Source organism: Paramormyrops kingsleyae, chromosome 8 (assembly GCF_048594095.1).
Source record: "Paramormyrops kingsleyae isolate MSU_618 chromosome 8, PKINGS_0.4, whole genome shotgun sequence".
In the NCBI taxonomy this organism is placed as follows: Eukaryota; Metazoa; Chordata; class Actinopteri; order Osteoglossiformes; family Mormyridae; genus Paramormyrops; species Paramormyrops kingsleyae.
In genome coordinates, this window is record NC_132804.1 from 1,868,037 (window position 1) to 1,891,162 (window position 23,126).

Genomic DNA, 23,126 nt, shown 5'->3' on the forward strand with positions numbered 1-23,126 from the left:
TACATCGCTTATTCCGCCACGTTGGCTCCAGGTTCAGTTAAGGCGTTCGCGGCGGAAAGGCGGATGCTGAGCCAAAATGGTCCCAGTTTCATCCTCCCGTCGATTCAACCGGCTGTCGTAAATGCGTGAGGGAAAAGTGACGTCCGTGTCCCAGAATGCAGTTTGGTAAACAGAGATGGAAGCACCTGGTCCGGACCTCCACAGTCAGTGAGCACTGCAATCGCGATTTTTTTAACGATCACATCCGTTTAATATAACCTGCGGTCATCGGATTGCGGTCTGCCAATGTCTATATTTGTATTTTACGGCGTTTTATAATCAGGTAAGGGAAAAAGTTGGGTTGCGCTTGTAGTTCTTAATTATTGTGTTTAGGGACCCACTTTAAATTTCTTTTCCATTGGAATGACGATGAACTAATTAATGTAGTTGTATTACTCGTCAATATGATTGTCTTTACCCTAGCCACTAATTGTACGGCATCGTGATTACAGATGTCGTTTACCGTAAGTATACACCGGAGACACTGTATTGTGGGTACTGACATTAACAGAACTGCGTTGCCCAACTAATGAGAAAGAAAGCGAAACCTAAACAAGCGTAAGTTCATCAGCTGAATGTATGCTGTGGTGTTGAGTGGAAAACTTGAAGTTTTGTGGAAGAAGGTGGCAGGTGTTTAATTATATACAATGTACTTATATGAGTGGTTCTCACTAAAATTTAGGTATTGATCGACTTTAAATTTCTTGTGCTTGACCGCATTGAATTCTACCACTGCGATAAGTGGCTATGTTGTGTTAGTAGGCCTATTTTTTCTATGCCACTACTTATAGAATTCAAAAGTATATCCTTCCGTCAAAACTAACCACCACAAATCACTTTTTTATGGAAGAGAGAATTATACAGCTGTCATTACATTTGCTTGAGTGATTTGGTACTTGCACCCATTATCTATTAGGAGTCCGATAAGACAATTCTACTATTGCATTATGCATGTAAAATTAATCTATTATGAGTTGCTCAGAATGATCTAAACTAAGGAAATGGAAATTCAACAACCTATCTCACGAAAAACATAGCAGAAGAAATATACTTGCTGTGAGAATAACAGTGTGGGACATTTGTGTATTGCACAATGACCACTGTTTTAGGTTATAGATTTTGTGTGACATATAATGTGCATGTTAATAATTATTTCATGGATGGGCTTGTGTTATATTGCAATATTTGGGGGCTCAACTTTATATTAGTATTGCGTTATATTTGTGACATAGACTGTAAAACACCCTGCAAGCACGTTGTCTGCATCATAAATATGCTAAAAATTAGTTTTTTATAATTTGATCTCACAGATTTGCTTATGACAGAAAGAATAAATGAAGTGTCATTTTATATATTCTTATTCCATTGTTCTTACAGTATCAAACTCATTTTTGTTTTGCAGGTGTGTTCAGATATCATAAGATGTTAGTATGTAACTCATCTTGGTAAGTTAGCAGATATATCTCCTATAATGGAAGAGTGTAGAAATATGTGTGTGTGTGTCTGTGTGTGTGTGTCTGTATGTGTGTGTGTCTGTATGTGTGTGTGTCTGTATGTGTGTGTGTCTGTGTCTGTCTGTGTGTATGTGTGTCTGTATGTGTGTCTGTGTGTGTGTGTTGCAAATTTCTTTACATGACATTATAGGAGATTGTAAGAAATGGGATTGTAACTATTATGTTTTTAAACTGAGGGTGTCCATTTGTAATATGAGATCCACAGTACCTAAACTCTTTGCATACAATGCTTTGAATGAGGTGAGAATTTTAAATAATGTGTGAGATTTTGCATTATTGTAAGTTAATGTGGCTTGTGGTTCTCAGCAACTGCTGGAGAATCATACTATACAGTCTAAATTTACAGCTATTTAGGTAAAAGTGTGTTGGCAGAATGGTCAATGTTTTATTGCCAAAAAATGTCTGTTACTCTTATTGTTAGCAGAATTAATATGAATCTCTTTCAGATTCTGCCTTTTAACTGGCACAGGAGACTCGCAGCAGCCACACCAATGAAGTGAAGCTAATCTGACGAATTGGCTTCTCTCGTTTCGTGTCTGGGAAGGTATGAGACAGCTGATACTTTCTGGCTTTCTCTGGGGCTTGAAGATCAGAGCTGGATCTGAGCCTCCTGACAGGGCCTCCTCATGAACCCTGTAAGATATGAGGACTTAATTCAGACAGCTGGAACAACAGTCAGGTTCCAACCATATCATTGACCCATATTTGGCATTTATGCATTCCTAATGTTTGCCCGTTACCATAAACCACCCATCCGGTTTGGGAGAAAAACACTGGGCCACATATACACATAGGGTCACAGACGCACACATAGGGTCACAGACGCACACATAGGGTCACAGACGCACACATAGGGTCACAGACGCACACATAGGGTCACAGACGTTTTGTGTTTATTTATTTTTATTTTTTTTAACATACCTGGAGAATCACAGGGCTCATTCCAAACAGATTTTGATAAAGTGACATTATCTATTATGCACTTACCCATTTATCTGACAAAGATCTGCCAAAATAGATAATATTTTTCAAACCATTCAGAATATTGATATCTGCATATTGGATATTATATGTAACTGTTATGGTAAATGATAAGCTTAGTGTTTCACAAGTTATTTTAATTATCATGGTAAAATGTTTCTTTCACTCATAATTGGACATTATGTAACTCGATGCATAAAACTCTGTATCATGATCTCCACCATTCGCTGGTGAGCTGTGAACTCCGGCACACATCACAGATCACGACTCTGAGTTAGTTTCAGCTCTGGAGCAGCTGACCGCAGGCAGGAGTCTGCAGGCCTTTTGGGGGCCTTTGAAATGGTAATCAAACATTATGATTTCTAACTTCCAATACCATTTCTAATATGTATTTTTAAATGATAATTTCTGAGTCATTTGTCCACAACAAATGTTAGTTCAGTGACTGTTTTGCCTCCTGTGTTTGCCTTTCTGACCAGAAATGTTGAGCAAATGAAATTCCTCTATCTGCGCAGTGATAGTAAAAAGAAGGAACTATCAAGAAGGGCATTTGCACGCTTCAGCTTTGTCTAACTTCCAGGAACCTTTAACATAACATGACTTTTAAACACTACCTGAACGTAAATGTTTCAGATGAGAGCGAACTTACATTATTTGGAAGTTACTGTGTCGTATTTGAATGATCATGAAATTAGTTACCGGTGAAATAGCTGGATTCCCCCCCACAGCACACTTTTTAAACTTAAACAGATCAGGCTGCTTGTATTCCTCGCACAATTCGGCAAAGTTATTTGTTCCCCCTTAAAGTTTTATCTCTGCGCTGGGGACGCTCGGCGTCTATGTGTGTGTCGGGGATCGCCGTGACATTTCTCCTCAATCGCATCATTCCAAATACGGGAGGCCCGCCTAATATGACAGCCCTCCGGACTGAGTACTTGTGCATAAGGAGCCATATCCGAAGGAGGGTGGACACGGATTAATGAGGGATCCTCGTTAAGCACCTTTATCTCTCAATGTCTGGCACCAACCACCAAAGCAAATTCCTTGTATGTGTGAACGTACTTTGTAATAAACTCTATTCTGATTCTGAGCGCTGACTGCCGTCTCGTTACATTGTAGCGGAAAGAATGTCGGAAAGGGCCGATTGTGACGTCAGAAAGGAGCAGCGCAGAGCGGCCAGGCAGCCAAAGCAGCAACAGCGGCACATCCAGCAGGGAGAAGCCTCTACAGCAATGGCGACTGTAGGGGAGCGCAGATCTCTACCCAGTCCAGAAATCGTGCTGGGACAGCCTTGGAGCGACTGGCTGGATGTCGCGAAACTCCACGGGAACGACGGTGCGTCTCCTCTTTCGGGAGGGCGATAAAAGCTTTCGGTCGCGATCTCCCGGTGAAGGAAAGCTTTTCAGATTGCGCGCAGTTGTCGCGGGAGGGGGCTTGATCGGTGTAAGAAACGCCGCTGGTAGCTAAGCAGCAACACCAGCGAGCAAGTGTAACTATTTATCTGACTGTATGCGATCGCTTGTTTAGGTGCGGAATCTGAAGAAAGTTTGAAAGAGTTCGGGAAAAATCGAGAAGCCATGAGGCTCTGCAGAGACGGTGAGTGGCTATTTTTGTTTTTGCTCAGAGGTACGTTTTTATTTTGGTGGATTGCATAGACTTAAACGCACGGGCAGAAATCTCATCTCCGCTTAAAGCAAGTGCACTTGATATACGTGAGTTGAAGCGGTCTGAAAACATCAGGGGCCTCAAATGGACCCCACAGGGACCGAAGTTTCACTCTTTGGGGTTAGAAGTTGCTGTCGTTCACTGGAGTGTTAAGGGGCTGCAGGTACTGTAATAACTGTTATGCTTTCTGCCGTCAAGCAGGGGAGGAGACGGTATGGGGAAGTTAACAGCAGACTTCTGAGGTTGTCATTAAGAACATTTATTGATTTATTCATATTATTGTTATTGTTTTTAATCTCAGACATTTTAGTGATGATCTATGCTAACCGCCCTTTCTGGTGTCAAAGCTGGAAGATCTTTTTGTGACATAACTGGGTTTTAAGCTACTGAGGTGTCATCTTCTCTTGTCATTTATTTTTGTTAAAGGATTTTTGGTTTAGGAGTAAATATTTTGGCAGTATATGTACTTAATTTAGAGGATGTGATTAAAAAATGGATCGCATAATTATATTGAAGATTTTTTTGCCAAAGAAATAAAGTAAACGAGCAGAATTTATTCAGCGGTGATGTTTGTTGTTAATGTGTTGAATCAGGAGTGTAAAGTTGAGTTGGTGTATGAGTATATGAATAAAATGTTATGTAATGATTGAGGGGTTTTGAGGAATCTGAGAAGTATGATGTTTGTGTGGATGGTGTCTGGCCTCAGTGGCTTGTGGCTTTGTTTCCCACCGAAAGCTCAGTCTGTGTGCATGTCCTCCTGCAGTCCAGAGACATGCAATTAGGTGAATGTGTGTTTCTCATAGTGTGTAAGTGGGCAGACTGTCAGCCCATGCAGGGTGTACCCCAGCCCCGTGCCCTGTGACGGACTGGCACCCTGTCCAGGGTGTACCCCGGCCCCGTGCCCTGTGACGGACTGGCATCCCGTCCAGGGTGTACCCCGGCCCCGTGCCCTGTGACGGACTGGCATCCCGTCCAGGGTGTACACATGCTCTGTGATGGATGGGGATAGATTGCAGGTTCACTGCACCCTTGTATTGGGTAAGCAGTCATGCAAGATGAGTGGGTGAACATAGTTTTTCCTAATTTTCATAAGTAATCTAGTTTGAATTTTAATATGCATATTAACATGCAAATTGTTCACACATTTGACCATTTCATGCTATTTTTATATACTTTTTAGTGTATATCTGACCTCTTACTAAGACACCACATGTCCATTAGCCCCAACTCAGCTACACAGTTGGTTCTGTAGGTTCTTGGGGTATTTCTGCTGTGGGGCAAATCGCATAAGGGCCTCGGAGGCCGTGACCTCATACATGACGCCTCACTACAATGGGATCACTTTTCTGTTTAATGCTTCTGAGGGAAAAGATTGGAAATGGTGCATTTGAACCATTTGTGCAAAATAATATTACATATAAATTAACAAATAAATATATTTTTGTTACATCAGTCTGACATCTGTCATTGACATTGTTGGTGTGAGGCTGTTCAGCTCGTCAGGGAGTTTAGCTAATAGAATGTGTGCATCAGTAAGCAATGAACCAGTGTGCATGTCGCAGCCGGGCCTCGTTCGGGCGCCGCAGCCGGGCCTCGGTCGGGCGCCGCAGCCGGGCCTCGTTCGGGCGCCGCAGCCGGGCCTCGTTCGGGCGCCGCAGCCGGGCCTCGTTCGGGCGCCGCAGCCGGGCCTCGTTCGGGCGCCGCAGCCGGGCCTCGTTCGGGCGCCGCAGTCGGGCCTCGGTCGGGCGCCTCGGTCGGGCGCCGCAGCCGGGCCTCGGTCGGGCGCCTCGGTCGGGCCTCGGTCGGGCGCCGCAGCCGGGCCTCGGTCGGGCGCCGCAGCCGGGCCTCGGTCGGGCGCCGGGCGCCCGCATGGAAACCTGGGCCCAAGAAGAAGTTGCTGTTTTCCCATGTTTCCTCTGAAGCTTAGGGGTTTCAGGCATTTCCTTTGTTCTAATGCTCTCGGTCAGACTTTTATTTTTGCTTTGGAATGCAAAGTCTGGGCATCGTGGGAATCTTCTGCAATCAGAGGTAGTCTTTTCATGACTGGCAGACTTGCCGTCGGATGGGCCTGGATTTCATCTAGGATGCAAGACTTTGAGCTGGAGAGTTTGGCAGAAGAATTTTGATAAGAATTTGTCTGTGCCCTGCGATGGACTGGCATCCTGTCCCGGGTGCTCTGTGCCCTGCGATGGACTGGCATCCTGTCCCGGGTGCTCTGTGCCCTGCGATGGACTGGCATCCTGTCCCGGGTGCTCTGTGCCCTGCGATGGACTGGCATCCTGTCCCGGGTGCTCTGTGCCCTGCGATGGACTGGCATCCTGTCCCGGGTGCTCTGTGCCCTGCGATGGACTGGCATCCTGTCCCGGGTGCTCTGTGCCCTGCGATGGACTGGCATCCTGTCCCGGGTGCTCTGTGCCCTGCGATGGACTGGCATCCTGTCCCGGGTGCTCTGTGCCCTGCGATGGACTGGCATCCTGTCCCGGGTGCTCTGTGCCCTGCTTGCGACCCATTTGGTCAGATGGGGCTTTTCAGAAGTTACATATTTGGTGTAATTGTTTGCTCTAAATCATGCTTATATGTCAATCTGTAAACTCTTCCTCACAAAAGTTAGCAGTTCCAAAATTTCGCCTGTGGTGTTTAAACGTTCTATTTGCCACCAGATCATTGCTTGCCACCTAATGATGTCAGCAAGCTGGAAAAAGGATTGTGTTTAGGGGGAAGTTTATTTTTAAATAATATGGCGCCCCCTGGCTGCTGGTGAGGAATAAAAACAGGCTGGCGGGAGGTAAGCAGAATGACAAACGTCAGGATGATGACAGATTTACGGGAGGTCTGTGTTCTGGGCTGTAGCCATTATGAAACGTCTGTGATTCTCATTGGGTTACTAGTTTGTCTGTGAAGCTTCACTGAACAAATCCTCCGCAGCTCGGTTTCTGTCAGACGCTGAAGGTTGCTGGCAGCCGGCAATGGGGATGGTGGCTCTGGGGATTCGCAATGCCGCCCCGCTGGGTCGCGTCCTGCAGCGCCAGGGGGAAAGGGGAGGCCTGTGGGTGGCTGTTATTTTTAGGCCTAACTTTTGTTAAGACTACAAGTTGGGGCAGCGTGTGGCTCAGTGGGCTAAGCCTGTGTGCCTGTAATCAGAAGGTCGCTGGTTCAGACCCAGCCTCAGCATGTCTGCGGGTCCTAGAGTAAGGCCCTTAACCCCCAGCTCCCTGGGCGCCGCTACGGGTGGCTGCCCTTCGCGGACAGCATGCTCCACAAAGAGCAAGTTGAGGGAGGCATAAAGACAATATCGCCAGGGGGATCAATAAAGTATCAATTATTTTTATTAATTATTATTATGATGAAGTAGTGGGTTCAGCCAGTGCACTGGCTTGCTGGGTAGCCTCCAGGGTTGTGTATTCGAATCCCTCCTCTGCTCTCTGTATGCGGACGTTGCACGTTCTCTGTGCGTCAAATACATTTCCCTACGTTCTTCTGTCCAATGCAGTCCAGAAACATGCACTTGGGTGAATTGGGTAAAATTCTCTAAATTGCTCATAGTTTGTGTGTGTGTGTGTGTGTGTGTGTGTGGATTATGTTTATATTACATTGTGGGAACCAAATTTTCCCCACAATGTAATAAAAACCTGTTATTTTGACATTGTGGGTACCTCTTCTCAGGATCTGTGAGTGCAGTCTGGTATTTTGGTTGGTTACTTATGGTTAAGGTTAGGGCTGGGTTGGGGTTAAAGTCGTCTTGTTGTGATTAGAGTTTCTCCCATAGAAATAAATAGAGAGTATCAATACAAACCTGTGTCTGTGTGTGTGTGTCTCTCCTGTAATAGACTAGCCCTCCATCCAGGAGGTCCGCTGCCTAGTGTCACCTGCAATAGACGACCCTCAAGTCATTAAGTAGTTTTGGACGATGGATGTAGAATGATTCCCATGGGCTGTGACTGACGCGGACAGTACATGTATAGGCCATACAGTGAGTGTTTGGGCTCGCAACTCCGTGTTTGGGCATGCACTCCGTGTTTGCGCTAGTGATCGCCTAATCTTAATAAGTACCTGAAGACCACGGAATGATCAGGGGTGAGTTTCCCGAAGCCTTCTTAACGCTACGTCGTTCGTTAGTTCTATCTTTTAACACAGAACTTAAGAACGACGTAGCGTTAAGAACGCTTCGGGAAACTCACCCCAGCTCTGTTATGGAAATAAGCACTGATGCTTGTAGATTCTTCTAGAAACTTTAAATGCCACAGAATGAACCCTGTCCCCTCTCTTCTGCCCAGTCACCTCCCTGTCTACTTTTGGAATTGAAGCTATTTGTGCAAGGTTTCTCCAGTGTGAGGCAGTTGCTGATCTCCCAGAATTCCTTGCTCCCCCAGTAACCTTTTTGGTGTGGGTGTAGTTCTCTGTAGAGCCACTCCTCCGGCTCGAACCATGTGTGGGGTTCTCTCTGGGCTTTGGATGGTTGCTTGCAGAGTGTTTATAGGTGGTGCGGCGCCCGCGCGTATGCCGTGTTACTGGTTCTGGTGCGGCGCCCGCGCGTATGCCGTGTTACTGGTTCTGGTGCGGCGCCCGCGCGTATGCCATGTTACTGGTTCTGGTGCGGCGCCCGCGCGTATGCCGTGTTACTGGTTCTGGTGCGGCGCCCGCGCGTATGCCGTGTTACTGGTTCTGGTGCGTGTTTGCGCTAGTGATCGCCTAATCTTAATAAGTACCTGAAGACCACGGAATGATCAGGGGTCCGTGTTGAAAGACCGTGTTGCCGTCTGTGGTTGTGCACGTGCGTATACCGTGTTGCCGTCTGTGGTATTCTTCCCTGCACATCCAGCTGCAGGGCTCTATGCTGTCCTGCACATCCATCCACCTTCTCATGTCTGTTTTTCTCCATCTTGCTGCAGACATGCCCATATTTGGCCAGTTCCCGGCACAGGATGACTTCTTCCTGGTGATGTGCAGCCACTGTGGTCAGGTGGTCAAGCCACAGGCCTTCCAAGCACATTATGGTGAGTGTTTGCGCCCCATTAAGGGCAATATGGTTGGGATTGTCTGGGGGATTAAGTGAAGCTCTGTGTTCACGGCAACTAGGAGGCTCCAGAGGGTGCGAGGTTATAGACCCCGGTTGGGTGCTGGTTTCAAGATTGGCGCTCTCATGTCGGGAATGACTCTGGCCATCTGCCTGACCCAAATGAGAGGTGGCGTGATAGGAGCTGAGCAACGGAAGTGTGACGATGACGGGAAGATGGTCCTCTGTGGGCTCCCCTAACACGGGCTCGGATTTTTCTCCCTTCAGCCCCCCAAGGGCCCCAGTGCCAGTCAGGAGAGCTCGTGATGAGCACCCCTACACCCCTACTCACTAGTCATACAGGTGACCTGTTACCAGGCAGAGCTGTGTGTTGTTAGCCCTGTGTATTCTCACATCGCCTTCGCTTAAGCAGTGCTTTTATTTGAAAGAATCCTGCAATGCCAGTCTGTTTTCACACTTACTCAGTACTTACAAATTCACTGAAGCAAACTGGCTTAAAATCAGTCCGCTGCTGCTATAGGATTATGGTCGAGGGATTTAACCCTGCAACCTCCCGGATACCTAATTTGCCTGCTGTTACAACCTTGAGTTTATACCATCCCTTAGCCTGCAGTTGCTGGATATGGGTGCCTGTACAGTGGTCTTACAGCCTTATAATCCACGCTGCTGGCTGTTTAATATCGGTATGATTGATACCCCGTTTGTGGGGTCACGGCGGTGAACAGGAGGGCATTGCCAGCAGACGGCAGGTAATTAAAGCCTTTGTAGGTGCATTCCAGGCTGGGTTACATCACCACCCAGAGTGTCGCCAGGTACCCCAAGTGTGGTCAGATCATTAATCAGGACGCTAGCCAGAACCGCACGTACTCAGGGGGAGTAAAGGGGCAGACCTGATACTGCATCACAGATACGGATGTGCACTGGATCCCTGCCGTGGGCCTGCAGACTCAGGACTGCGCAGGCAAGCTGGCGGCTGCGCGATGGGCCTGCAGACTCGGGACTGCGCAGGCAAGCTGCCGGCCGCGCGATGGGCCTGCAAACTCGGGACTGCGCAGGCAAGCTGCCGGCCGCGCGATGGGGCTCCCTGGGCAGTCGCAGCTCACTGGAGCAAGGGCGTCGGGTCCAGGCCCATCCTTAGGCAGGCGCCGGTTCTCTTCTGTGGGGATGTGTGTGACTGTGGTCCCTGTGGTTTCCCCTGTCTGACCTTATGCTGTGTGATGGGGGCTGTCTAAAATAAATCAGGACACTGTGGTGCTGATAATCTGGCATGTTTTGGCGTGGGGGGGGTATGGGGCATTGGTGCTCTGTATCTGAATGAGGAAGCACATCACACTCCTCTTGTGAGGCTGCACTGGGTGCCGCTCCGCCCTTCCGCGACTGGGCCCCGATGCTCCGCCCTTCCGCGACTGGGCCCCGATGCTCCGCCCTTCCGCGACTGGGCCCCGATGCTCCGCCCTTCCGCGACTGGGCCCCGATGCTCCGCCCTTCCACGACTGGGCCCCGATGCTCCGCCCTTCCGCGACTGGGCCCCGATGCTCCGCCCTTCCGCGACTGGGCCCCGATGCTCTGCCCTTCCGCGACTGGGCCCCGATGCTCCGTCCTTCCGCGACTGGGCCCCGATGCTCCGCCCTTCCGCGACTTGGCCCCGATGCTCCGCCCTTCCCTTACTGGGCCCCGATGCTCCGCCCTTCCGCGACTGGGCCCCGATGCTCCGCCCTTCCACGACTGGGCCCCGATGCTCCGCCCTTCCGCGACTGGGCCCCGATGCTCTGTCCTTCCCTTACTGGGCCCGCCACTCCAAATTACAATTTATAGTGATCACATCTGTCTGGTACACATCTGTACCTGTAGCTATTCAGCTAGAGAGAGACATGAGGCCTGCTTGCCTGGATGAGGCCTGTCTGCCTGGATGAGGCCTGCCTGGATGGGACTTGCCTGCCTGGATGAAGCCTGCCCGCCTGGATGAGGCCTGCCCACCTGCATGGGAGCTGCCTGGATGAGGCCTGCCCGCCTGCATGGGGTCTGCCTAGATGAGGCCTGCCCACCTGCATGGGGCCTGCCTGGATGAGGCCTGCCTGCCTGGATGAGGCCTGGATGAGGCCTGCCTGCCTGCCTGCATGTGGCCTGCCTGCCTAGATGAGGCCTGCCTGCCTGCATGGGGCCTGTCTGGATGAGGCCTACCCGTCTGCATGGGGCATTTTCCCAGGTGTCTGCCAGATCAATAGTTGTAACCTCCTATAACCTTCATGTTTTCTGTATTTATAATAGCCACCAGGGGGAGGTAAAAGGTTCCGTTTGTCACACTGCTAACGTCAATTCTGAATTAGTGTGAATGTGATGAAACATCCATCTTGCACAGACACCTCTCTACAGCATTACAGTGAGCAGGGCAAACCCCAGGTGGGATGGGATGAGGGGCTTAGACTCCCACCCTGATGCTACCTGTATACTTCAAACGCCGTCTGGACAAAAAGAAATCAAACATATCAGTGCAAACAATCTGTGAATCACAAAACCAGGAGCCATCAGCCAATAGCATTCACCGACAAGCGTGTACAAAAGCAGCCAAAGGTAATCCAATTGAGGATGTCTGTCAATTTGAGATGGAAAAAAACATCTGAAAAGGAAAAAAGCATGATATTGTGACACACGCTCACGCAATTTTTTTTCTGTGCTTGTGAGTTTCATATTTGCGCTCAGAAGTGGGATATTTACACGCACAAAATGTTAAAACACCCAGGTTTAAATTGTGCACCTTGCATTTTAGCGCCCTCTAGTGTTGGCACTGATGTGGTGCCATTGCTCTTGGTCTAAGACGAGCAGCAGCACAGACAGGGAAGCCAACGATTTAACTCGCTGTTACTTGCTAATGAAACACACGCATTACATTTAATGAAGTACAGTGAGTGTCTTTAATGAAGTACTTTTTTCCATGGTTAATATTTGTCTTTGAGTGGCACGACCATGGCTGTGTCAATTTGCAAGGAGAAGTCTTTGGTTAATTGCAGGGGGGTGAGATGCTTGTGGTCCTGTTGGGTGGTCGCCATGTGTAACACCCTGATTAAATTAATTTTTAGCAATGGAATTTTCTCCAGAGGTGCCCGTTCCTGAGTGCCATTAAATAATGCATGAGTGATAGCCGTGTGCTGTCTGCTTCCATTACATTTCTATCCTATCACCTTTCCACGCCTTCATGTCTCTGTCAGTCATTAAACTAGCAGAATCTGGGGTTGAGGGTCGAGGTGTGCGTGTGTGTGCGTGCGCGTGTGTGTGAGATCTCCCGGTGCCTTGTGGGTTTCCTCCAGCTGCTTCAGTGAAAATGGCCACCCTGAAGTGTATGAATGTCCTGGGCCTTCTGCACTTTGCTGTCTGCACAGGCTGCAGGCCTCATGATGACCCTGTACTAGGGTCGGGGTTTAGGTTAGGGTTAGGGTCAGGGTAAGTGGTAGCTTTGTGTGGCATGTGAGTTGTGTGCTATCCCTCAGTGGTGACCCACAGTGTTGCAGGTACCGTCTCTGAATAATGCACCAGCTCTGATCTCACATTTCCCTTAAAAACTATCGCAAATTGCATTCTCTATTTTATGAGTAACCTGCTGGACAAATTCCTAAAGCCAGTCCCTTCAGAGGTGGGGGGCATGGGGTGCCTGGTGAACTGGGAGCTGTGTGCACCTTCCAAGCCTTAGCAAGCAGGGGGGGGGGGCGAGGTGGGTGCTAGACGTGGGGAGGGGGGCTTTCAGAGACGCTGCGCCGTGGGCGGGGGCCATGTACAGCCACAGTTCCTCCCCAAGCAGCAGCTTTTGGCCGGACGCCCAGAGCTGTGCCGTCTTTTCGGAGGGCTGGCATCGCCGCCGCAGATTGGCGGTTAGACCTCGGCACTGTTTTCCTTTCTCTCGTGCTGCTGAGCCCCCCCCCCTTTTTTAAATAACACGGCCTGTTTGGATGGCAGCCCTGTGCAAAGCCGCCGGAGGAGCTCCCCGCCACCCTCCCGGGGCCTGATCTGGTAAATGTGCCTGCGAACCGCCGGACTCTTCCGGAATCTCGCCTCCACTGTCTTCCTGCTCATTTTTACATTTTCTTCCACTGGTTTGCTGACGGTCTTTAGGAGCTGGATGGGGGTACACCAAGCAGGCGGGGGGGCAGCCACACGCAAACAAAGAGCACGGTGGCCGTGTTGGGGGTGAGGGGGGGTGGTTAGACTCCTTAGCTTTGTCACCTTTGATTTCTCCTTTTAAGAAATTGTTCGTTAGAAAGGAAGGCCTCCAGACTGTGTGTGTGTGTGTGTGTGTGTGTGTGTGTGTGTGTGTGTGTGTGTGTGTGTGTGTGTGTGTGTGTGTGTGTGTGTGTGCGCGTGTGTGCGCGCGCGCGCGCGTTTTTGTGCGTGTGTGCGTGTGTGTGTGTTTGTGTATGCGTGCATGCGCGCGTGTGTGTGTGCGAGTTGGTATACCTATCCTAATGCAAAAACTCTTGTATTTTGCTTGGTTACTTATGGTTATGATTATGGTTATGGTTAGGGCAGGGTGGGGGTTAAGGTTGTCATACTGTAATTAGCGTTAGCATTTTTCCCATAGAAGTGAATGAGCAGACCCCATGAGTATAGGTATGCCCGACGTGTGTGTGTGTGTGTGTGTGTGTGTGTGTGTGTGGCACTGGCAAGTTTCACCGCTGGCAATATTACACAAAAGTATATTGGTTAGCAATCAGATTTTCTGATGCAGAAATATGGAGACAAGCAAAAATGTATTAATTGATGCATTAAGTATAATTGGGGTACAAAAATAATTTTCTGCTCAATTTTTGTTCTGCTACGTCCCTTTTTCTACACTTCTGTGTAGCTTCCAAGTTATTGCTGATGCTTGTGGTTGACAAATCGGCAAGTTTTTGCTATAAGTGCCTCCCAGTAGTTTGTGTTTGAAAGAATTCTGGAGTGGGTACTGCCTCCAAGGAACTGTAATCGGGCCGAGTTCCTGCAGTGTGAACATGACAAAAGTGCCTGGTTCCGGTCCCTGCAAAAAGTTCCGGCCTGCCTTTAGAGGTGGTATGACTCAATCACTGACTCATTAAATGACTCTGTAGATGTGGTGGGGGGAGGGACCATCACACACCAGGCTGAAATCAGTCTGATCTTTATACAGAAGGGTCCAGCTTACACCGAGGCCTCATGTTGTGTGTCTTTATGTGCAGAACCAGGAAGTTAATATTAGTTTCAGTTGTTCCTTTTCCTGATGTATGTTCAGTTTTAAAGGTACGTATCCACATAGCTCAGTTTCGAAAACTATCATGCAGTAAATACATTGTTTTGGAACATTACAGATTATGCTAATTGATAGGAGAACTTGTTTTGCTGTAAGTTTGAGGAGCACTTTTCTGGAATATGCTATCTTGCAATAAATGTGCTAACATTATAATAAACATGAGCCATTCCAAATCAGGCTAACGTGATAAAATGAGTTCAAACGTGCTTTTGGGAGATTGGAGAGATTAGAGAGATTATTCCATAATGTAATGCAATAGAATGTAATGAAGATGCTTGTTTTGTCATGAAACAAATGTAGGGTTTTATGTCTCCTAAGGTTGTTTGGTTGCTACGAGTGCTGCAGATGTAAGTGAGGGAGCAGAATGGGTTGGAAAGATCTGTCATCTGAGGAGCGACTGTCATGAGCATTTGCTGTCTCCACAGAGAGAAGACACAGCTCGGCCAGTAAGCCCCCCTTAGTGCCCGTGATGACCTATCCGCTGTCTGGCCTGCCGAAGACCGGCACGGGGATGGGATGGGGGGGCAGTGGACGTCCTGCCTCTGGGAACGGAGCTGCCCTGCCTCCACCCAAAGTCGTCAAGGTGGCCAAAGAGAAGATGCCGGTGCATAGGGGGCCGCCGTTTGCATTTAAGGTGCTTCCTGACAAAACGTAAGCAGCCAACGTTTGTATAGTTCTTATGTTCTTATGTTCTAACGTGCTCCCTCACCAGGTGTCTGCACACCATACGTGGAACATAATGTGTCGGCTGATCATTGACTCATGAACGTTCTAGAAGCAGGGTGTCAAACTCCAGTCCTGGGGGGCCGGAGCCCTGTGTAGCTTAGCTCTTTCCCTGTTCCACCACAGATGATTTAGCTTATGAGCTCTGTGGTGATTTGAATCAGGTGTGTTAAATGAAGGTAAACCAAAATCTGTGCAGGGCTCCGGCCCCCCGGACTGGAGTTTGACACCCTTGTTAGAGAATATTCTTAGAAGAAACATGGGTGTTTCTCAATGTGTGTACTTGCCCATACTTGGGTTCTCGTGTACCCCTTGTACGTTGCCAAAGACCAGTTGTAATACAGAAGTACAGACAATGGTAAAAATCCTCGGATGCCTCACCCCAAATCCTCGGATGCCTCACCCCAAATCCCTAGGATGCGTCACTGGCATCCTTGCCAAGCGAGAACAATCCCATGATTCATTGCGCCCCAAGTTTGTTCTTGGGAGGCAAGTTAGCAGGACGGTCTTTGTGTGCTTGGTAGTGAGAAACACCACATGTTTACTGGTTGGAGGAAACGCCATTGGATTGTCAAGGATGGAGTTGTCTGGTCAATGAACGGTGTCTGCCCCCCCCCCCCCACCATCGCCCCCTACAGGTTGACTTCAGCCGCAAAAGTGGAGAAGCCAGAGCCATCGCCGAAGCTCTCCCACAGCTCCACGTCGTCTGCCACTGTGAGCCCCCCCACGAAGCTCAGCCTTAACTACCCCTCCATACCAAAGGCGCCCCTGTCGTGCCCGGGCCCAGTGCTAAATGGCCAGGGCCTTTATGCCGACAGGAAGCAGGACACTAACCGCAGACAGCTGCACAGGAGGTTACCTGGTGAGCACACTCCATCAGCTTGTCATTTTTGGGTTCTTTTTATGGCTTTGGCACCTTCCCACCTGGTGCAATGACTGATTGCAGCCAGCAGGGTTGTCCCCCCTTCCCCCCCCCCCAAAATATATGGTTCGAGTGCTGTTAAACACCATGGCTAAGACCAAAGCCACTTCCCAGAATGACATATTCTGTTCACCTTGACGTACGTGCCTGGGATGAAGCAGTTTATAGCACAAAGTGCCCTGTTCCTTCCCTCTGTCTGCTGTAGGGTGTAGTGCCCACCCACACTGGCTGCCTTTGACTCGTCTTCCTGTTTTCCTACCCAGCAGAGTTCAATCCAGATGTCCACTGTGGAGTCCTGGACCTAGTAGCACGAAAGCCATGCACAAGGTCTCTCACATGCAAGGTGGGTCCCTCAGCGTTTCGCTGCAGTCTCCAGCTGGGGCTGCCCTCTGCCGAGGAAGTGGGGGCATCTCAGCCGCTGTGCGTCATGAGAGTGAGGCTGAGGGGGGGTGTCTTCTCCACAGACACATTCCTTAAGCCAGCGGAGGGCCGTGCCGGGAAGGAGGAAGCGATTCGACGCCCTGCTGGCCGAGCATAAGAGCCGGGCCCGGGACCGGGAGCTGCAGCGTGGCTCAGAGCTCCCCCAGCAGACCCCCCTCCTCAGGGACCCTCACCCCTCCCCCGCCCGACCCGGCCTGGAGCACCACCCCGCTCCCCCGAGCGCCGGCGAGCCCAAAGCCCCCAACCCCAGTCTTCCGCGGTGAGTCGCCATGAGCATGGTTCTGCGCTCGCGTGGTTCTGCTCCTGTGAACCGGCCCGGCTGGCTCTCGTGAAGGCCAGGTCTGATGTCTGTGTCAGCTGCAGTGTCAGACAAAAGGACGAGGATGAGCAGATCCTCAGATACTGCAAAACGACCTAGCAGCACATGTTTAAAAAGGCAGCGTCACTGGACCATAACCTAACAACAGTTGTCGCAAAGTGTCAAAACTGTACATATGCATGAAGCAGCTGTCGATCTAATGGCTTTTATTCCTTACTGAGTCAGAGGGTCATCTGGCGTAAGGCGAAACGCCCCATGAGCCCAGTGGGGAGCTAGTGTCTCACAGGGCGTGTGCGTACACAGACACGTACTGGCAGACAAACACAGAGATGCACAGGCATACATAGACAGACACAGAGACGGACGCACACAGGCGGAGTCAAAGACACAGACACACACAGACGGAGTCAGAGCAGATCTTTTTGGGGACTTTCCATTAATTTCTGTGGGCGTAACTCTATTGCCAACTGTGATAACCTTAATCCCTGCCCAGCCCAAAGCTTAACCCGTACCCTGGAGGTGAAGCCGTTCCGAACCACCATCCTGCCCCAGTTGTGTGTAATAAGTTAGTTATAACCAAGAGAAGTTAACTGATTATTAACTAACACCCCATCTCAGAATGCTTCATATTCCTGGGGTCACATGACCACTGACTCTGTACTCATATGAACTGATCCTGCACGTGTATTCAGGGCCTTTCCAGCAATAACAGTTACCACTGCTGTTCCTGCCTTTCATTATGATACAACCCCCTGCCTGGACCACCCCTGCCTGGCCGGGCACTGGGGCTCTGGTCCTCCCCATTCTGACCACGTTCCCCTCCGCAGGCTGACCTGCGGCTCCTCACACACTGTTGGAAGCTCTCAGGGAGACCCCAGGCTGACCCAGGGCTCACCGCATCAGCCCACCTGCATTGCTGACGGGGTGTCCCACCTCTCCAGTGACGAGGGCGAGAACGAGGAGCGGGAAGAGGGCTTGGAGAAACTGGACTGCCACTATTCGGGTTACCACCCCCGGCCGGCAGCTGTGAGTTCCCCCGCCGCCCCCACACCTTTCCGCCCTTCTCCAGCACCTTGGGAGCCCCTCTCCGGCTTGCTCGGTGTCTCCTGTGCTACTCGATCTTGCAGCTCCACAGCATTAGCTGAATGTCTCAGGAGAGTGTGCTTCTCCTATGGCCTGCATTGTCCCTCAGTACCCAGCCAGCCAGTTGGGATGCGTTGACTTCTGATGTCTGTTGTTCTCTGCTCTCTAAAAGCAAAATTATTTGAAATTTGAGGATTTATTTTGTTTGTTTGTGTGTAAATTGTCATAGAGTATTTTTGTCCTGAGCTTTGATGTCATGGTAATCCCACTGAGTGTAAGGAGTCACTGGGGGTTCGGGAGGCATGTTCTCGTGGGGGTGTCTAAATGCAGTGCCCCCCTCCCCACCGCAGTACTGCACCTTTGATGGCCGACTGTTCGGGAGAGGCTGCTATGTGTTCGGCCGACGATGGGACCGAGTTCGGAGCACCTTCAGCACCATGGTGGACAAACACGTCAGCTCCCACCTCTGGAAGTGAGTGGCTTCTCTGGGACTTGGGGATATTTCCAGGCTGCCTGATGCCCATTTGCATTAGTGTGCGTGTGGTCGGGGTCATATATGGGCATGACAAGGTGAGTGGGTGTGGTTGGGGTCATATATGGGCATGACAAGGTGAGTGGGTGTGGTCGGGGTCATATATGGGCATGACAAGGTGAGTGGGTGTGGTTGGGGTCATATATGGGCATGACAAGGTGAGTGGGTGTGGTTTGGGTCATATATGGACATGACAAGGTGTGTGGGCGGGGCTGTACAGATGCGTGACTGTATGTGGATATGGTTGTTTGTGTGGGCATTGCTGTGTTTGGACATAGTGAGGACTTGTATATCTCCAGATTCATTGCAGGCTTTTCTTTTACCACTTTCACACGTTTTCACATTCGTTTTCTTCCCTGCATGGACATATTCCACTACAACAGTGGGCCAAGCAAGTATGCAATAATGAGAATCATTTACTCACATCCCGTCTCTCCTAGGAAAATCCCCCCAGCCCCGGAGAGCTCGCCATCCACCATGGCGCACAGGACAAGCACAAGCTCCCTGCTGCAGTCTCACACCCCCTATCCGGCCACCAGCCTGTCCCCCCCCCTCTACGCACAGTCACTCGACAACAAATCCGTGCCGTCGTATGGGACAGCCCTAACTGCCCGCACGCCTCCCCCGAGCGCCGCGGACCACCCCGCCCACAGCGCACCTTCTAGACAAGTGTCTTCGTCGCCCCAGATGCCTTCGGTCTTCTCGACCGTGCCCGGTCGGCCACCCAAGCCCAGACCCAGCAGCAAGTCCCTCAGGTCCAAGGAGTCCTTGGGCAGCGGCTGTAACAGCACCGGTGGCGGGGGGGGCTCGGCCAAGAAGAGGAGGAACAGCTCGCCTCTGCCCTCGCATCCCCCCTACCCCGCGGAGCCGTCCCCCTCTTCCTCCTTCAAGAAGAACTGTGCCGTGACCTCGGGTGGCTCAGGAAGCGCCTTCCACCCGCCGCTTGGCTACTCCTCCTCCTCTTCCTCGCACAGCGGCATACACAGCCTGGGTTTCAACAGTGCCCCCAGCAGGACGAACTCTCTCGGTCTCAAGCAGGAGCAGCCTGGCAGGGTCCCGACGTCGGGAAGCCCCGCAGAGTCCATCAAACGCATGAGCGTGGTGATGAACAGCAGTGACTCCACCCTCTCCCTCGGGCCCTTCGTCCACCAGGGGGCCTCCGAGCAGCAGACGGGCTTCAGCCACACGCGTGGCGTCGCCGACGGCCAGCCGGAGGGCAGGAAGCGGAAAGGCCCCCCCAGCGTGGGAGGTATCCACGGCAGCCCAGGGAGACCCAAGGTGGCCAAGTCGCTGTCCATCAACAACATCCATGGCAAACATGGCCGTGGTATCCCAGGGACGCAGGGCCTGGCGAACAGCTCGCTCATACAACAGGTACGGAAAGGGTGCGCGTGGGCCGGCGGCTCGGTCTCTGCCCTCCAGCCTGCTGTGATCACAAACCGGAACATTTGCTGGCATGTGTTATAAACCACTGATTGCTGATCTAACAATGGTCAGAAAGTGTCAGGGCTCAACCCAACTGTGCCGTTTGGCCAGGCAGCAACAGAGAGTGTAAATTTGGCAGGGGGCTCCACAGCAACACCTAATGGTCACTCGACGTTTTACAGCTTCCTTACAGCCTGCATCAAAGTGGATTTATTGAATGGAGAAGGTGTGTGAGCTAGTCTGCATTAATCCCCGGTCAGTGCAGGAGCTGGGAGCTGAGGGCCAAGTGTTAAGTGTTAAAATGTGAGTTTGTGGCGCTCAGCAGTGCTGACAGTTGTCTGCTGTCTCTTGCAGCCAAAGGCGCGTCCCTGACGAAGGGCCCCGCTTCCTGCCTGGCCGAACCCCATGATGTAAGCAGGACGGTGCCAGCTTCAGCACTCTGAACTGCACAGGGCCTTTTACCTGTTAATTTCAGCTTCCCATGATCCTCAGGGGTGGAGAGAAACTGGACAGTCACTGGTATCCTGTTTGGAGCGGCGCCCCCTGCTGGGGATGGGGTCAGGCCTTTGCAGTGCTTCATTAGAAGACAGTTGTGAGTTGTCCCTGTGCCCATTCAATGTTCGACTTACGGTACAGATAAGGGCTGGTTCTCGCAGCGATGTGCCTATATCCAAGCACTAGGGGGCGAGTCGGTCGTGGATGGAGGTGCACTGTTTGTGCTTTCGTCAGGTCAGACTCTGCTTAACTACTGCGAGTAAAACCCCAGACTGCCTAAAATAAAGCCTCACGATGGGTGCACTTCCAAAATGGACACAAACTACTTTTATTCCCCATACACTGGTTCATCTTAGAGATATTTTCCCCAGCAGCACAATGCTGGTTAGCTTGACGTGTAACACAGGGACGGTCTGGATGCTCGGAGGGATGCGGGTCGATGCTGAGGATGCCTACACCCTGCTTTTCTTTTCAGGATTCCTGTCCTGATGTGTCGATCCATTCAAATGTGTATTTGGTTGAAACTTTCATCACTGGTTTATGCAAGGGAGGTTACTGAGTGCCGGCAGTTCTCTGCGTTTAGTTTACACTATGTCTGTCCCTGTGAAGATGAAAGAGGGAGAGAGAAGCACGTCAGCCTTAAGTAATGGAGAGCATCTCCTGATCTGCTGGACAGGAGGTCTCACCTGCTTGACAGGTCGGTCTCGCAGGGTGAAAACCTGGACTTGTTTCCCCTTGGACTTTAAATCATCACAGCAAGTACTTGATACCGATTACCTTACACAGAATCTGGAGATTTACCTAATTTCTCTTCTTGTTCATTAGGCTCTGTGGCTTGTTTTAACACAGATTGTTCAAATTAATTGCAGAATCCTTGTTCAGTAATTCGTAAATTTTCGAACCATGGGATAAACATATGGACAGACTGGAGAACAACTTCAGATCAACTTCAGATCAACCTGGAAATGACATAATATTCCCCCAGTGCCACCGACCACCTGCCAGTCAACCGAGAGACTCCCTATACTGTGAATAGTATTGATCTAAAGCAAAATGCCACTATGTGTACATAGATAATGCCCCTCCCGGCCCCCCAAGAGCGGCACTGTGTGAAGTGTGTGGGCAGGTATTTACTGCTGTCGTTTGTTTCCTGTGAGCATCTCTCCTTAAGGCTTCATCAACAGACTCGACCCCACCCATCAAGTTGCGGGTCAGGTCGAATTCTCTGAAGTCTTCGTACCTGCCACAGACATGTTCTCACACCATTGGTGTGCAGTGCTTTGCATTCTGGGTATTTTTGGTTTGCGTCTTAGAGAGCCGTGTGTGGAAAAGGGTTCCACGTGCCGATGGCTAATATTGTAACACTTATTCCTGACCCTATTGATGGCAGTCACCATAAGTGTTTTGTATGTTTTTTTTTTCTTCCTTGTATTATACAAATATTGAAGTATCCCTATTTCAGAATACATATTTTGTTAAGTGTACATATTTAAATATGTATTTTTGCACAGGTGTTTTTTCCTACATACGATTTTGGTACAATTTTGAGATCATCATTATTTATTTACTAAATGATTAATTAAAATAAGACTTTTATTATTTGAAGTGGTTCACTGCCAAGCCAATAATGTGACATGTCTAACAGCCAAGTGACTCATCTCCTACGTCCCTGTCTGAAAAGGTGAGGCGACGCGTGACGCATGGCGGTCCGCGTTTGTCATCGGCAGCTTGGTTCTCAGCCGGTGATTCCGTGAACGCGACCCCCGTCGGCACCTCGTCATGGTCTCCTGGGGGGGCGCTTGCACGACTTTGGGATGGATGGGGAAATGTGTCACTCCTCGCCTTCAGGGGACAGAGTCAGAATGAGGATGTGGGCTCTACCACTGTTGCCAAACTAACATTTTACACGCGTAACTGAGTTTTATTTGCAGATTTTTAAACTCGAACACTGAGGGAGAAAAAGTGCCTGATTTTGACTTCAGAAAGACAGACCTGTCTGATGGCATTTAGCAGCTTATTTTATTCCCGAACAGCAGCTTGGTCCTGCTGACAAAGACCCCCCCCCCCCCCTTAAAACGCCGTAAAGATGTCTATCATTTGGGGACAAAAACTTCATTCAGTTCATTGTGTCTGAGCACAGTAGACGTGTACACGCTATTTGAATTAGTGTCGCTTGTGAAGTGTTTCTGGGCCCGGCGTGAGACTGGAACCCGCTCATGTCCAGGCCACGGAAAAGCAGCTTCTCAGCTATGCAGTGTGGCTCACTTCCTTACCTGCCGTGTTCCGAACCTCCCCCTCACTGCTCTGCCAGTGCTGCCCTGTGAAATCTCGCACGGTGAGGCACCACAGCTGTGTAATGTGAGGGGCCGGGGGGGGCAGCTTCACTGTTAAGGACTGTATTCTTCTGCATATGAGATTCAATGCATTTGACTATCCAGTGGCTGTGTAACTAATGGGGAAAAAGCAGGACAGACTCCTTAATATTTAAGATTGTATAGATATTTGTTTTTTAACAAGTTTCTGTAAATAAAATAATTTATACACCTATTTATAAGTAAAGTAAAAAAAAAACGAATTCTTCTCTGGCATGTCTTATTCTGGGTAGAGGGTGTGGTGTAGCATACAATGATTAACCCACAGTACTGAGCCACGTGATCCAGGCAAAATGCACAAACAGCTACACAGAACTTCATTAAAGTAAATCAGGGATAACGTGCAT

The 23,126-nt window shown here is 49.9% G+C and overlaps 1 protein-coding gene across 5 annotated transcripts; it reads left to right on the forward strand.

The window, feature by feature from the left end:
- Positions 1-131: 131 nt before the first annotated feature.
- Positions 132-22,982, forward strand: atxn7 (ataxin 7). Of its 5 annotated transcripts, XM_023793969.2 has the most exons (15): positions 132-322; positions 1,442-1,484; positions 2,000-2,097; positions 2,770-2,876; positions 3,654-3,869; positions 4,062-4,130; positions 9,089-9,193; positions 14,893-15,118; positions 15,829-16,052; positions 16,376-16,455; positions 16,577-16,812; positions 17,700-17,898; positions 18,306-18,427; positions 18,928-19,861; positions 20,267-22,982. In XM_023793969.2, exons 5-15 carry the CDS (start codon positions 3,662-3,664, stop codon positions 20,282-20,284), a joined length of 2,421 nt encoding a protein of 806 aa, XP_023649737.2. In that variant the 5' UTR covers positions 132-322; positions 1,442-1,484; positions 2,000-2,097; positions 2,770-2,876; positions 3,654-3,661; the 3' UTR covers positions 20,285-22,982. The 5 variants fall into 5 exon arrangements, with proteins under 5 accessions (XP_023649737.2, XP_072571059.1, XP_023649738.2 ...); XM_072714958.1 differs by having other exon boundaries at positions 2,000-2,876; positions 16,379-16,455; XM_023793970.2 differs by lacking the exon at positions 2,770-2,876.
- The last annotated feature ends 144 nt before the right edge of the window (positions 22,983-23,126 follow it).

Excerpts from the sequence above, each read along its gene's own strand:
- atxn7 (XM_023793969.2), top strand. The coding sequence starts at position 3,662 with ATGTCGGAAAGGGCCGATTGTGACGTCAGAAAGGAGCAGCGCAGAGCG. Across the intron at positions 15,119-15,828 it reads AAGGTGCTTCCTGACAAAAC|GTTGACTTCAGCCGCAAAAG; the intron begins GTAAGCAGCCAA and ends CGCCCCCTACAG. Across the intron at positions 16,456-16,576 it reads CAAGGTCTCTCACATGCAAG|ACACATTCCTTAAGCCAGCG; the intron begins GTGGGTCCCTCA and ends TCTTCTCCACAG.